The sequence below is a fragment of the Pteronotus mesoamericanus genome, unplaced genomic scaffold (genome assembly GCF_021234165.1).
Source record: "Pteronotus mesoamericanus isolate MK-2021 breed Mesoamerican mustached bat unplaced genomic scaffold, CSHL_Meso_final scaffold_408, whole genome shotgun sequence".
Taxonomy (NCBI): domain Eukaryota; kingdom Metazoa; phylum Chordata; class Mammalia; order Chiroptera; family Mormoopidae; genus Pteronotus; species Pteronotus mesoamericanus.
In genome coordinates this window covers 5812191-5823838 of record NW_026555315.1, presented here as the reverse complement: position 1 = coordinate 5823838, position 11648 = coordinate 5812191, and the positions used below count along the sequence as shown (strand labels likewise).

The 11648-nt window shown below is 49.8% G+C and overlaps 1 protein-coding gene across 2 annotated transcripts in view; it reads right to left on the bottom strand.

Annotated features, from left to right (window-relative positions):
* Positions 1 to 4164: 4164 nt before the first annotated feature.
* Positions 4165 to 11648, bottom strand: part of UNC45B (unc-45 myosin chaperone B) — a 28995-nt gene continuing 21511 nt past the window's right edge. For both annotated transcript variants that reach the window (XM_054593261.1, XM_054593260.1), the window contains exons 17-20: positions 11263 to 11378; positions 10276 to 10393; positions 7962 to 8117; positions 4165 to 5080 (exon numbers count right to left, since the gene is read on the bottom strand). In XM_054593261.1, the coding sequence (XP_054449236.1) occupies positions 4820 to 5080; positions 7962 to 8117; positions 10276 to 10393; positions 11263 to 11378 (651 nt within the window). In that variant the 3' untranslated portion in view covers positions 4165 to 4819. The remainder of the gene's footprint in view (positions 5081 to 7961; positions 8118 to 10275; positions 10394 to 11262; positions 11379 to 11648) is intronic.

Below are 11648 nucleotides of genomic sequence, written 5' to 3'. Positions count from 1 at the left end.
GAGTGAGCCCTAATGTAAACTACGGGTTTTGGGTTAGAGTGATGTGTCACTGCAGGTACTTTGCTTGTAACAGATGTACCACTCGGGTACAGGCTGTATGTGGATGGGGGTGGGGATAGGAGGCATATTGTAGATAACTCTATTTTCTGCTCAGTCTTGCTAGGAACTTAAAATGGCTCGAAAAAATAAGGATAACTAATTAATGTGAGGCACATATTTTTTTAAAATAACAAAAACAGGAAACTGACTTTATGTAACCAAAACTCTTTCTTTTCTGCCTACCTATGAAAGGTCGAGAGACAGCCTCAGTGGTGTAGTGCTTATCTGCAGGATTTCCTCTTGTTGGTGGAGGTGCAAAATGTAGTACAGTGCCAGGACATGGTGTCTTTATCTGTTTTGGTATCTGTGGGGCCTGTATAACTCGCCTGGGGGGGGGGGTCTTATTAAAAATGCACGTTCTGATTCAGTTGTTTGGATGCTGGGTCTGAGATTCTGCATTTCTGACCAGCACCCCAGGGATGCTTGGAGAATTCCGAGGACCCTGGGCAAATATACATCCCCTTCCTCGCTGAGACTGCTACCCTTGCTGGGTGCCCAGAGACTCGCTGTTAAAGAATAGTTCTTTTGACCTTGAACATGTGGCTCTGTTCTGTATGATTCTCCTTTTCCTAAGTCTTGTTAGTGCTTTGTTTGAGGTTCTCATGGAACGGAGCACATTCTTTTGTTAGGCTCACCATGCATATGTCTATTTTCCCCCACCCTGCCCCTCTGGACCCCCGCTATCCCTAACTCGAGGCCCTCCACAGCGTGTTCTCCTGGAGCCCTGACAGGCGTGGCTCAGTTGGGCCTCCTCCTGCAAGGTGAAAAGGTCACTGGTTTGGTCCGAGGTCACCCTCCACCTCTGCCAAGGCTCAGTCCCTGGGTTGGGGCGCCGGTGAGGTCCCCTGTCAGGGCGTGGCCGCCCTCCTGTCATGGCGTTGTTGGGGCATGGTCCCCCAGGCCGAGGTGGTCCCGGGTCAGTCCCAGGGTGCATGGGAACCGAATGCATGTTTCTCTCCTGCTTTTTCTCCCTCCCTTTCCCTCTCTCTCTCTTAAATAAATAAATAAATACACACACACACACACACTTTTTTTAAAGCTGAAAACAAATATGTAGATTTCAAAAAGTTCTCATGGATTCCTGTACTTTTCACTTTTCATTAAGGAACCTTACAATAACTCTAATTCAATAAGTCTTTGTATCATTGCTGATATGAGTGTCTCCGCTACTAAATCAAAACCTCTGTGAGGCCAAGTATCACGTCTGTATTGCACGGTACTGTATCCCTGTCGTTGCCACATTATCTGGCACGATGTTTGTTGAATAAATGAGAGAATTGTAAGATTCTTGGAAAAAGAAACTTTGTCTCCCTTGGAGAATCCTGCTTAGGACCCTGCCCATAGTGATTTAGTAATTAATTGTTGGCTTAATGACGATAATCTTAGGAATGCTCACCAAACATTTTCTCATGTTCATGGCAGCAATGTTCACCGTAGCCAGGAGGTGGAAGCAACCCAACCATCCATCAATGAATGAATAGATAAACAAGATGTGGAATATTATTCAGCCTTAAAAAAGGAAGAAAATCCTATCACATCCTGCAACATGTATGAACCTTGAGGGCATTAATGCTAAGTGAAAAAAGTCAGTAGCAAAAAGACAAATATTGTATGATTCCGCTTATGCAATGTACCTAGTATGGTTCAAATTCACAGAAACAGAAAGTAGGAAGGTGGTTTCCCGGGGCTCAGGAAAGGAAGAATGAGGAGTAGTTGTTTAATGGGCTTAGAATTTCAGTTCTGCAAGATAAAAAAAAAAAGCTGTGAACTGTTTCACATATGACTAAATATACTGATCTCTACTAAACAGTATATGTCAAGTGGTAACTTTTATGTTACGCATTTTTGCAATAAAAAAAATGAACAAGACACTGGCTGACAGGATGTGGCAGAAGAGGGACAGGGAGAAATAAGGTGTATGTGGCAAGAGCTCAAGAGAAAGACCGAGGGTGGAGACACAGACGTAGGTATCACCAGCCTGAAAAAATGAGACTGGAAGGGTTCACCCCGGGAGACTGTGCAGGAAAACGAGAAGACAACGTCCTGCCGGAACAACGTCTGAGGAGCACCTCCGTTAGGGGAGACGAAAACCTAGTGGACACGTGCCCACACCATAAGCTTCATGAAAGTGGACACAACCAGGCCAAAAATTAGAAGCTCTTGGTGCCCCTGCCCATCCCGCTGCACTCCCCGCCTCCTCCAAGTGACCGGTATCCTGACTTTCAACACCATGAGCTAAGCTTTGAACCTATGTAAATGGAATCACTCACTGTAAGGTGTCATCTGTTAGGTCCGGCTTCTTTCACTGAATGTTATGCTTGTAAGTTACCCTCACATTGTACTTAGAAGCAGTTTGTCTTCTGTGGACATTGGGGTTATTGATGAAAAATGTTCATTGATGCATGTTTTGGTGGGGGCACGTAAGTACATGTTTCTGCTGGCTGTGCCCCTAGGAGTTACTGGCTATGCTTATTGCTAATTTTAATGGATACTACCAAACACTTTTAGGGGCTACTGCTACACACATTGTCCTAAGTGGCTGCAGCGATTTACACTTCCACATGCAATGGGTAAGAGTTTCCATTACTCTACATATTCAGCAGCACTTGGTTTTTCCCAGTGTGTTTTTAGTATTTGTCATTCCAATGAGTCTACAGTGGCTTCTCATAATAATTTTATTTTCCACTTTCCTGATGACTAGTAAGGCTGAGCATCTTTTATGTATTTGTTGGCTTCTTTTATGAAGTACCTGTTGGAGTAGTTTGCTCCCATTTTATTTTTCAGTTCAGTCATTCCTTGGTCCTGGCCAGGTAGCTCAGTTCATGAGAGTGTCATCTCGATATGCTAAGGTTTCGGGTTCAATCTCCCATCAGGGCACGGGCAAGAAGCAACCAATGAATGCATTAGTAAGTGGAATAAACAAATCAATGTCCCTGTCTCTTTCTCTCTCCCTCTTTCTCAAATCAATTTTTTAAAAAGAGAGCCATTACTATTCTTGACTTCTATTTTCACATACATTTCAGAAACAATTTTGTCTCTGTCCCCCAAAAGGCTCAAAGTTTGATTGGTATTTCATGGAATCTATATGTCAATTTGGGGAGAATTTACGTCTCTATAACATCGAGTCATCCTATCCATAACCATGGTACTGTCTCTCATTTATGTAGGTTTTCTCTTATTTCTCTCCATAATATTTTATAGTTTTCTATGTAAAGCCCTTCAAAATCTTTCACATGATCTATTCCCAGACATTTGATGTATTCTGTTATTATAAAAGGCAATTAAATTTTAATTTCTAATTGCTTGTTACAGATATACAGAAACAGTTGACTTTTGTAAATTGACCTTTTATCTAAAGTAATTTACTATTTCTAAGAGATTATCTGTAAATATTTTTCATATTGTATACATGGATAGGCAATACTCTTTTGTGAATAATTTTGAGGTTTTTTCCTTGGTTTTCAATCTTTATGCTTTTCATTTCCTTTTCTTATGTTATTGCACTAGCTAGAACCCCCAGTAGAAAGCCAAGTAGAATTAATAATAGCAAATATTGTTGTTTCATTCTTAATCTCAGGGGGATCATTAAATATGACGTTGGCTATAGATTTTAATACAGATAACCTTTAACCGAGGATGTCTCCTACTTGTAGTTTACTGAAAAATTTTACCATGAATTGTTTAATGTTATCAAATGTTTTCCTGCACCTATTGGTATAATCATATTGTTTTTCTGTTTTATTCTGTCTATATGATAAATTGAAATGTCAGGGAAGCTAGACACTTCGGAGTCATCACTGGGTACTGTGCTGGGTTGAGAATGGTCCTTTCTTCTCTTCTGTACCATGAACTGTAGTGACTGGGAAAGCATGGAGCTTCTTTCCTGCCACATGGAGAGGGCCCGCCCAAAAATAAGGTCAACCCAGAGGAAATCAAAGCCAAGTGTGGGGAGGGAGGATGAGAAAGACACCCACACAGAAAATGACGTGGGTGATTACATGTGAACCCTGGATCTAGCAATATCTGAACTTTCCCTAGATAGACAAGATATATCAATCAGTGAGATTTTTTATTACAGTACTTTGAGTTGATTTTATTTCTACTCATCATGTCCATCTTGCCTGGAAGATTTTCCCAAGCAAATCGCAAAAATCATGCCGTGCTGTTGAACACGAACGGTATTCCCATCACAGTCGAGTGACGGGCCGTGACGACGGGCTAGGACGGGGCGCTGCCGCTCAAACACGCAGTTCTGGGCGGCCTTACTCACACGGGGGCCGTGACCCAGCGCAGATCCACGTCAAGACGCAACAGCACTAACCTTCACACACCTCCGAGGTCCTACCCTACCGCCCAATTCATTTCCCCAAATGTAGAGAACTTCAGCCCTTTATCCTGGCCTTTGGAATGGGTACAGAAAGAATTATCCAACCTCTCTTCCAAATTATAGATACAAATTTTCTAAGAATTTCTAGAACATGACAGGTATAGAGAGACAGGGAGTAAGAAAGCCAATGAAACAAACTTTGGGCAAAGCGAAAGATTCACAACTCAGGAAAACCAAGTTTTGTTTTGTTTTGTTTTGTTTTTTTGGAGACTTCATCGTCACTGCTATGATCCCTAGATGAACTGGCACTGCAGAAGTGCCAGCTCAGGACTCTGCCCAGCTCAGGACTCTGCCCGGCACCGGATCGGCCCCAGCATGCCTGTGGGCTCCTGTCTAAGACACAGGTTTAATGAAGCCATAATCCATGCATTTGATGAGACATTCCCGGGCTGTCTGAATCACTGCTGCCCTCTTCTCGTCTGGTTCCTGTTTGCCCACCACAGTCAGGATCTCCAGCAGCTCACTCTCCACCAGCTTCTTGGCCAGCTCAGCATCGGCGCCCAGCAGGTTGTAGGCAATGACCAGGCCCCGGTGTTGGATTGACAGCTGGTCATGCAGGCAAAGCCTCTGTAGGATCTCTAACCACTGAGTTGTCTGGAAGGGAGAAGGTGGTTAAGGAAGGATTGGAGAAATCAGTGGGTGGAGAGAGAGAGGAGATTTTGGACAAGACAAACAGAAGGCACTGGCCGGGCCCAGATGCTGGGCTCTGAAGAGCATGCACATCACCGGTTATGTGCGTACGGGACTCAGCGTACACCTACTTGGGCCCCAAGGAACTAACTGGGTAGTGGTCATCTTACCAGAGTCAGGGCAGGAATTGGAGAACCAGATGGAACTTGAAAGAATCTAATCCCTTTTATTTTACAAATGGAGGGACTGAACTCCTGGGAAGGGAAGTAACTTTGTTATCTGTGGTCACACATCTGAAGGAAATAGTAGAATATAAACATCCACCTATCAGTTTCTTTTTTAAGCTTCTTAAGAAGCAAAGAGCTCTGGCTGGTGTGGCTCAGTGGATTGAGTGCCAGCCTGCGAACCAAAGGGTCAGAGCACATGACTGGGTTGTGGGCCGGTCCCAGTAGGGGGCATGCAAGAGGCAACCGCACATTGATGTTTCTCTCCCTCTCTTTCTCCTTCCCTTCTCCCTAAAAATAAAAAAAAAAAAAGAAGAAGAGGAAGCCAAGGGACAGGCTCACTGCACACCTGAACAGAATGAGGCTGGAGGGTGTTCAGAGAGGAGAATTCTAACCCTGAGCATGTGGTCAATGCCTGTTTCTGCTAAACCAGACGCCTCTGGAGACAGGAGCTCTAGGCACGCACTCCATCAGCCCTGACTTCAGCTGGGATCCACACTGGAGTTGGAGCATATCCTCTCCCCCATCCCCCCTCCCTTGCTCTCTTCTACTCGCAGGTGTGAAGCAGCCCAGCCATTGCGCACAGGGAAGACAGGACCACTCTGATCGCCCCAGGAGAGACAGATAGAGCTGAAAATAGAACCAGAAGACTTGACTCTTAATCATTCAACAGACATATGTGGGCAGCAGATCGAAGTAATTATCAGCGTGACTCTTGGAGTCAGAGAGACCAGTGTTCCGGTCCCAGCTCAGCCACTTATGTATTGTATGACCGTGGCTGGTATTTAACCTCTGCACGCCTCAGGAGCCTCGTCTATCATCTGCTCGGCCAACCTCTTAACATGGTGATGATTTAGTAAAATGATACGTGCAAAGACTTAGCACAGGAGCTGAAGCACGGTAGGAACCCAACAAGTGAAAGCGGTCAGGGATGATGATGTTAGACACTAATCCAAAGAGTTCCTCTTTGCTTGCTTGTACCTGTCACCCTCACCCTCTATTAGTAAACGGGGATAGCTTTCTACATGCACTGCTGTCAGATGGGGAAAGGGAGAGGGGAAGACAAGGCAAATTATTAAGAAGCTCCTGACGTTCTAGGCAGATTTTTGTAAACTCTACCTGAGTCTCCTACCACAAAGAAAGGAAATGAAAGTTTAGCTAACAGTGGGAGGGTTCGGAAAAAGATTTAATGCTGATGGGTAACTGATAATGAGTCCAGTGTCCATCACTCCCTGGGATGGGGCACTGGAGGATAAAGGAAGGGTGATGATCCTACTGGGAGAGAATCCCAGCAGGAAGATCGGTTGCCTTGCTCCCAGCAGGGGTATCCAGCATCTTGCATGGCCCCAGGGTTCTACAAAAGATGGGGCCCAGTCCACAGGATGCCACTGTGGGGACAGGAATGCAGCCAATACTCCTGAGCCCCTTGGGGAGGAGGAAGAAGTGGCCAGGAGTGGGTGGGCGACCCTAAAGGATTCCAGTCCCTTTCCCGCTAACTAGCTGTGTGGCCTTGGGCTACTTTTCTGCACTCAGTTTCCTCATCGGTAAAATAAAGATAATGATAATCATACCCACCACACAGGGTGTTTGGGAGGATGGACCGACTTAATAGACATGAACACTTAGAGCGCTGCCTGGCGCCCAGTAAGTGAAGTCGCACAGCGCCCTGCGGGGGCCTTCTGGTAGGAGCTGTGTGACCAGTCACTGCAGCAGGGGCGGCTTAGGGGAGCAGGGGAGCAGCGTCACTGTGGTCCCCAGGATGGAAGCACCTGGCCCCGCGCCCCCGACACCCCCACCTCCGGTACTGAATCGCAATTACTGGGGAAAGTAGTTTCACTAGCCCCTGGTGACTCTCACGCACCTTACCGTTTTGAGACGCTTGCCTTAGGGAAAGTGCCAAAGCCCGAGGACCAAGCACGATGAGCTACGTCTGGCAGGGACACCCGCCCCTGTGCCAGGACAGCATCAGCACTGGGGACCTCAGAGAATACACACCCACGCGCATACATACCCTACATTAGACTGAGGATCTGAAAGAGCCGGCCTTTAAGGCACACTTGATTTGAGTACATTTGAATTGAGGTGTTTACACTTTTCTGCCTTAGTAGAGATGATGTGGCCATGCACTTAGTTCAGTTTGCAGATACAAAGTTTCATTTTGCACCTCCCAGCTTGTGCCTGTGTAAACATCCCTTTCATTCCACCCTGGCCCAGGGGCCACAGCACCACCAAGGGAAGTGAACGCTGTGTCCACTTAAAAGAGCTCCCCGTGGTCCCCCCACTATGTCCATGCCTCTTCCAGGGACCTTGAGGGTCCACAGCAGCGCTTCATGTTGCTGCTGTTACTGTTGTTATTCTTAAATGATGAGTCATAGGCGCCACCAAAGGCTGGGGTGAAACTACAGTGGAAGAGATTTGACCTGGAAAACTCAGAAACTCAAGTAATGAATATAAGGGGCCACGGGGCATAGGCTCTCCTCTCCTGCCGCAGCGGGAACAGCGGGCTGGGAGGGGTTGCCCCGGGGGTGGGCCTTCCCGGGGAGGATCACACAGGGCGTGAGGTCTGGGGTGGGGGATCCCCAAGAGCCCGCCCCGCCTCCACCCCCAGGGCCCAGTCTCACCACTTGCGTCATCTTGAGGCACAGCTGCTTCTGCGCTGCGGTCAGCATGGCCAGCGCCCCCGCCGCCGCGTTCTGCACCTTCCCGTCGTCCTCCCCGCAGAGCAGCACCAGCAGCTTCAGCCGGTCGTTCCCATCGGCCACGAACCTCTCCTGCACCTACGAGAGGAAGGTGCGCAGCTCAGAGAAAAACACCTTCACCTGCACGGCTGGGGGAAGGAAAGACACCCTGGCAGCCCTGTTCTCTGACTCAGGTCCCTGGGGCAGCTCGCCTATGTCACCTTCCCCAGGAAGTCTTCCCTGATTAGCCGCATGAAGGGGCTACCATCTCATCCAACTAAAAGTATAGAGAAAATGAGGGATTCCCCAGATAGCGTGTGCTCCACCTTCTCTCTTTGCATTCAGCCGTCCTCCCGGGGAAAGAGGCGGACACAGACTCCTCAAGGATGGATGTTGCCTGAAGAGCTGTGTCTCACTTCTCTGTGGGGAAGCCTGGAATGTTTCCCTCTCAGCAGATGGGCCTGTAGGATCTGCCCTAAAATGACTCTGCAGCCCCTACGTGCACAGGGGCACGGCAGGAGCAGGGGGCGGTGGGTAGTTTATGTGGTACTGTGGAGCTGCTGTGCCACCTCCACGGGTGAAAGACAAGGTTTTCCAAGGATCTGAAAGCAGGAGAGGAGCCTCCTGGGGCCCAGGGCCCTGACAGAGCCCGCGGACCCCTCCGTCCCTCGGCTCGGCAGGGATGTGGTCAAGTTTAAGGGCATTTTGTTGGGTCAGGTTTCCAAGAAGTGGAGCTCTAAAAGGAGCCCAAGATCACAGCTGCGCAGTCCCTGAAGCTGGCTCAGGGGTCCCCAGAAGTGAGGGCGGGGAAGCTCAGAGCGGTCGCTCCTCATGGGGCACAGCTATGAAAGGGAAGCAGCTGCCCCCAAAGGAGTAGGCTCCTCACCCCTTCCCCTAGAGGTGGCCGTGACCGGTTCTCAGCGATGGAATGCGAGTGGAAGCGACGCGTGTCTCTTCCGGGCCGCCAGGGTGGAGAATACGGGTGTGCCGCCCTCCCCCCCCCGACCCCCTGCGCTGTTCCCCATCTGAATAGTGACCGCTCCCAAGGTGGCAGAGGGGGGCGACAGCTCTTGATGGTCAGAGAAGCCTGGATCTGTGAGTCACTGCTCGGAAGTGAGCTGCCTGATCCCAACATGAGTGCGAAACGATAGGAGTGAGGAATGAACTCTTCTGCCAGGCCAGCTGTGGACTCGGATCTTGGTTGTTGCAGCAGCTGGCGCCCCCGCAGGGAAGGCTGCTGCGCCTCCCCAGGGTGTCTCCCCCCGCCCTGTGCTTGGACACACGCTGCCCTCCCACGGGGCTGCCAGGCCCCCGGCCCAGCCTTGGGCCAGCTCCCTGGTGGGCCCTGCTAGCTTTGTATCTTTGGACTTTGGCAGGCTTTTACGGGTCAAGTTTTCCTCCTGCAACAATGAGAAGATCCAAGACCTGAGTTGAAGAGAAACAGAGGGCATCTCACACCGGGCTCCGTGGCCTGGCCCCCACGTTCGTGAGGGACGCAGACAGACGCCCCGCTGTTGCCTCGGATGGGGAGGCTACACCTGCAGGCACAGCGAGATACCCTAGTGAGCAGGAGTGGGAGGGGGAGAGGTGCAATCCTCATAAGGTTGCAGTTTATCCCATTGCTGGACCACGAGGCCACTGACATGTTCTTGTTATAAATCCTGTGATTGTTCTGTGAAGAGCACAGTTAGAGCGCAATGTGGTTTCTATAGAAACAGTGATAGTTCATTCATGCTAACATTTAAAATATTCTAAAATTGTAACTGCTTTTGCATTTCTTCCATATATATATATAATATATTCCCCCATATATTTACGTGTGTGTGTGTGTGTGTGTGTGTGTGTAGAGAGAGAGAGAGAGAGAGAGAGCGCGCTTCAGTAAGTGCAACTGGTCGAGTCTCTCTTGACCGCCAAGAGGCCCTGGTCTCGTATAGTGCTTTGCCATGAGATTACTTGACCTAAATAACTTCAGTGAATGCTAACTTCTACCTCATGCAGTGCAAGCTTTGGGGTCACGGCCCCTGCTAGGGGTAATACGATTTCATCTGTTTTCTTTTGCCTCCTTTGTGCCTGTATTCGCCTCAGGGCCCTATAGGGAGCAGGTGCTGTAATCCAGGAAAGATTTGGGGGCTCCTGGGTTCTCCGGCAAAATGCTTCCCTAGTACCATTGTAACAGCCCCGGTCTCACGCCAGGCCCCGGCCTAAGGCCTGCCTCTCTGCGCCTCGACCTCCCCCTTCCCCACGCTGCGCCCCTCACCTCCTTGTTCAACACCATGTTGCACATGCACTCAGTGGCCGCCTGCCGCAGCTGGTCATGATTCTCGAACATGTAGTTCTCGATGTCTGGCAGGGCCCTCTCCTTAAAGATCTTCTGCCTACGGTGGGAGGGGTGGAGCGGGAGAGGCCACTGAGTTCTCTATCGTGAACAGTGGGGGTTTTTGGCCACCCAGGTGCCCTTTCCCCACCCTAGCGGTGTCCCTCCCACATCCTCGGCCGGCACGGCTTCTGTGGCGCTGATCCTGCCCCCAGCTCCAGGAAGGGCACCAGTGGGCGTGAAATGAATGACATGGCATGGCACCCTGGCCACAGTGATGGGTTCCAGGGTGAAAATGTTGCCCAGCCAGGGATTCTCTTGTATTATTGCTGGGGAAGAGAAATTTTCTTTCTTGCCCTTTCCTGCTGGGTTTGAAGCAAAGAAACGAAGCCACTTCCTGCTGGATGTGAAGATGAAGCCTTGAGGCTGTGAGCGAGGGGGAAGCCCACCTGAGAGGTAGGACAGAGACAGGAGCACAGAGAAGCAGGCCCCAGGTCAGCTTTGCAGCCCTGCATCAAGCTGCAGCTGCGTCCGGCGCATCTCAGGCTTTTGATTTCCATGGGCCAGTAAATTCCCTTTATGCTTAAACTGGTTGGAGTTGAACTTTCTGCCACTTGGCACCAAAAGAGTCTCAACCCAATACACTCCGCCACCCCCCTGCTTCTGAGAAGGAATACACTTTCTCCCTACCCACCCCTTGGGTATCTTATTACAACTTCAGAAGGAAGGTTTTCCACAGTCTCCTTTGGCACGCACATTCACCACGTGGTGTTTCCAAGTGCTCATTCAAACCCCTCCTGCGGTGTTTCTCCCACTGCCTTTGGCCCTGTCCTTGGAGCAGAGCGGCTTTCCCACAGGTGCACGTGACGTTCTACCCGACACTCGGGCGGACGCCTGTCTTCAGCCCTGCTCCCCCCACGCCCCACTCACCGGAGCTTCTCGCTCCGCCCGGACAGGTTGGTGAGGCCCAGGAGAGCCTCGTAGTTCTGCAGCCCGTCCCTCTGTGTGTCCAGGAGTCTCACGAGGGGCCGCACCACCTCATACACCTGTGGGGGGGGGGCAGGGTGAGGAGCGGGTCGGGGGGAGACCATGAGCCTAGTTTCTCATGTTTACAGGCGCCCAGCTTCACAGTTTCCAAAACACATGTCCACCCGTTGTCTGGTTCGACTTTGACGATGACCCTGAAGGGCAGGGTCGTTTCCTTCGCTTTGCAGTGGAGATGAGTCCCGAGAGGACAGCCATGTGAGTCACGTGTTAGGCAGAACTACGCCTGGAATCCAGGGACCTCCAACTGCCCTCTCCGTGACAGCGTCATG